This window comes from Poecilia latipinna, unplaced genomic scaffold, assembly GCF_001443285.1.
Source record: "Poecilia latipinna isolate Pla-1442-1.1 unplaced genomic scaffold, P_latipinna-1.0 Scaffold2660, whole genome shotgun sequence".
In the NCBI taxonomy this organism is placed as follows: Eukaryota; Metazoa; Chordata; class Actinopteri; order Cyprinodontiformes; family Poeciliidae; genus Poecilia; species Poecilia latipinna.
The window spans coordinates 53,490-56,657 of NW_015115276.1; the positions used below are offsets into that span (position 1 = coordinate 53,490).

Consider the following 3,168-nt stretch of genomic DNA (forward strand, 5'->3'; position numbering starts at 1 on the left):
ACTTACTGTAAAATGTAGTGGAGTAAAAGTAGAAAGTATCCATTATTAAATCTACTTAAGTAAAGTACAGATACAGATACGCGCCAAGGACGCAGCCACAAAGAAGAATCGCCTGCGCCTCCACGGACGGAGGCCCAGCAGGGAATTTCTGCTCTGAGCACCAAGCGCTGTTTGGAAGGACGGGTTATACATACCAAAAATAATTTGATCTGGTTGCCTTTTATTCTGTACAACATTATAACAGAAACATAATACAGTTGTCAGAAGTTGAAAACTCAAGATGTGAAAGTAGGAGGAACACAATGACAATAAATTTTAAGTTCAAGCTTATTTTTTTAAAAAATAGGACAATATGTATTTATTAACACTTACATGTAAATACACGAGATTAGAGTCGGGTGGTTAAATTTCCATCTCCAGTCTCAGGAGGATGTAAAGCAGTGAGGCATCTTTCAGTCATAGAATCTTCGCTCTGTGGCGGGCTGTTCGTAGTGAGGCATCTCGCACAAGGAGGATCTCAGGTTATCGTCAGGATGGCAGCAGGCAGCGTGTGGAGGTCACTGGTAAGAGGAAAATGTTCTGGAAGTGTTGGAAAGTCTCTACCAGTGGTTCCGCCGTAGCTTTGCGAGGCTCTGAGGGGTTCGGCGGGGCTCTCTGTGGCAACCGAAGCTTCCGGGTCTCTGTTCCGGTTAGATCAAGATTTTGACTCCACTGTTAGCCTGCTAGCTGTTAGCAGCGGTCTTGGCGTCCTTCAGCAGGGAAATCAGATGGTAGAGAAGTTTCCTCAGCTTCATCCAGAAATCTTCCCTCGTCTGTCTGGAGCGATTAGCCGGCTCATGCTGCTCACTGCTCTGCCTTTTTATTTCGTTAGTTCTCGGAACCACTGGAACTAGAGACTGGAAGCTAGCTTAGCCTCACCGACCCCAGACTCCGTTTAAAAATGACTCATTTAAGATTTCCTTCGAGTTGGACTGAAACCTATAAATGAAATTAAAGGGTCAAAGGTCAGGAAAAGAAGGTGGGGTGTCTGTTCATTTCGGCTGAAACTGAACGCATCACTCATTAAAACACGTGTACAGGATGTGATGTTTAGGTGTAGCAACAGAGCTCCTGTTAGTTTGAACCTTGACCTCTCAGTGTAGGACAGAGCTTTAAACCAGGGCCGATCCATCATTGTTTACAAATGTTTTCTCTTAATGCTGGGCTGCCTGCCCCCCACCTGTTGCTGTGAACTGTATGCTAGCTGCCTGAAAGATGGATACTAGAAATTTTGCCTCCTTCACAGTAGAGAGAAGTGTGAAAACTGAAGGAGCTCATTTCATTCCTCTGTTGGTGAAACATGGTGTGAAACTATTGGAGCAGACAGCCTGACTAACTGAGCAGCTTCACTGAAAACAGCTGCCAAATTCATTCATTGTTCACATGATTTCCCATAATAACTGGTTCCGACTGGTTCTAATCGGATCTGATCCGATATCTCCAGTTTGCGGGTTTCTGGTCCCAACCTGAGTTCTGCTATAAAGTTCTGTAGAAGAGGCGGGTATTAATAGAGAAATAATTGATTTGATGCAGAGAAACGGGAATAAATCATGAAGAATACGCTCTTCATCTATTCACATAGTGTAAAACGGTTTTTAATGTAAAACGTTTTACACCATGAATCTCGTGGTTATTCAGTTTCAGTTTGAACATCATGGCGTCCGTCGTTCCTCCATCGTGAATCTTCTCAAAGTGTTAAAGTTTCTGTGCTGAACGCCTGATTAAAACTTCATGTTTTTAATTTACTGTGTTCTGATTGTTTTTGTGTTTTTTAAATTTTTTTATAACTCATCATTTTGGCGCCTGAACCACAAAGTAATAAAATAAATAATTCATCATGTGGCTTTAATGAATATCTCCACAGAAATGTTTGATTTTTTAGCTGATTAGTGTTTTAGTTGTTCAGGTGAGTAAAGCTGCTTCCTGTCTGCTGCAGGTGAGCCAGGTGATGGGCGGAGCCAACAGGAGGCCGGCTGTCTCTTCCTTCTCCAGAGGGGTGAGTGAACCGGGTCTCAGAAGTGGGTCTGGACCAGCACCTCCAGTCCCAGTTCCCCTGATGCTGCTTTAACTTTAGAATCTTCACCGGTCTGACCTCTGACCTCTGACCTGAGTCCAGCGCCTGTCTGTAGTCCTTAGGTTATTCTCTGTCCTTCAGAAGTCCAGTTGGTTCTGGATGGTTCTGGATAGTTGTCCTGGACAGGAGCAGCTTCTTAGCTGCCCTGCCTGCTTCCAGCGATGACCCGGTTCTGATCCGATGGCACCTGGACCCTTCTGCGCCTGTGGTTCTGGATGACGCACAGAACCACAGGTCTGAGGCGGGTCTGTTCTAGACAGAACCTCTCTGTGCTGTCCTGCTGGAGTCTCCTGATGGAGGGCTGGTTCTGGTCTGCTGGACCGGAATCAGGCTCGGTCTGATCTGGGTCCAGGCGGTTCTGGGGCAGTCCAGAGGAACTGATGGCGGTTCTGTTCGATTCCAGATGCAGACGGTGACTCTGATTCCAGGAGACGGCATCGGCCCGGAGATTTCTGCCGCCGTTGTCAAGATCTTTGATGCCGCTAAGGTGAGTCGGCACCGGACCAGAACTGGGCCACCAGATCCAGAACGGAGAACTGAACTGAGTTTTCCCCTGCAGGCTCCGGTCCAATGGGAGGAGAGGAACGTGATGGCCATCAAGGGACCCGGAGGGAAGTGGATGATCCCTGCAGACGCCAAAGAGTCCATGGACCGCAGCAAGATCGGCCTAAAAGGTTCTAATGCCGCTAACGCTGCTGCTAACACTGCCGCTAACGCTGCTGCTAACACTGCCGCTAACGCTGCTGCTAACACTGCCGCTAATAATGCTGCTAACGCTGCTGCTAATAATGCTAACACTGCCACTAATAATGCTGCTAACACTGCCGCTAATAATGCTGCTAACGCTGCTGCTAATAATGCTAACACTGCCACTAATAATGCTGCTAACACTGCCGGTAATAATGCTGCTAACGCTGCTGCTAATAATGCTGCTAACGCAGCTGCTAATAATGCTGCTAACACTGTCGCTAATAATGCTGCTAACGCTGCTGCTAACACTGCCGCTAATAATGCTGCTAACGCTGCTGCTAACACTGCCGCTAATAATGCTGCTA

At 46.8% G+C, this 3,168-nt stretch overlaps 1 protein-coding gene across 1 annotated transcript in view; it reads left to right on the forward strand.

Moving 5' to 3' along the window:
• Positions 1 to 451: 451 nt before the first annotated feature.
• The window catches only part of LOC106938657 (isocitrate dehydrogenase [NAD] subunit alpha, mitochondrial), an 11,246-nt gene continuing 8,529 nt past the window's right edge, over positions 452 to 3,168 (forward strand). Inside the window, exons 1-4 of the mRNA XM_015020785.1 lie at positions 452 to 563; positions 1,976 to 2,035; positions 2,517 to 2,600; positions 2,673 to 2,787. Of these exons, the coding sequence (XP_014876271.1) occupies positions 534 to 563; positions 1,976 to 2,035; positions 2,517 to 2,600; positions 2,673 to 2,787 (289 nt within the window). The 5' untranslated portion in view covers positions 452 to 533. The remainder of the gene's footprint in view (positions 564 to 1,975; positions 2,036 to 2,516; positions 2,601 to 2,672; positions 2,788 to 3,168) is intronic.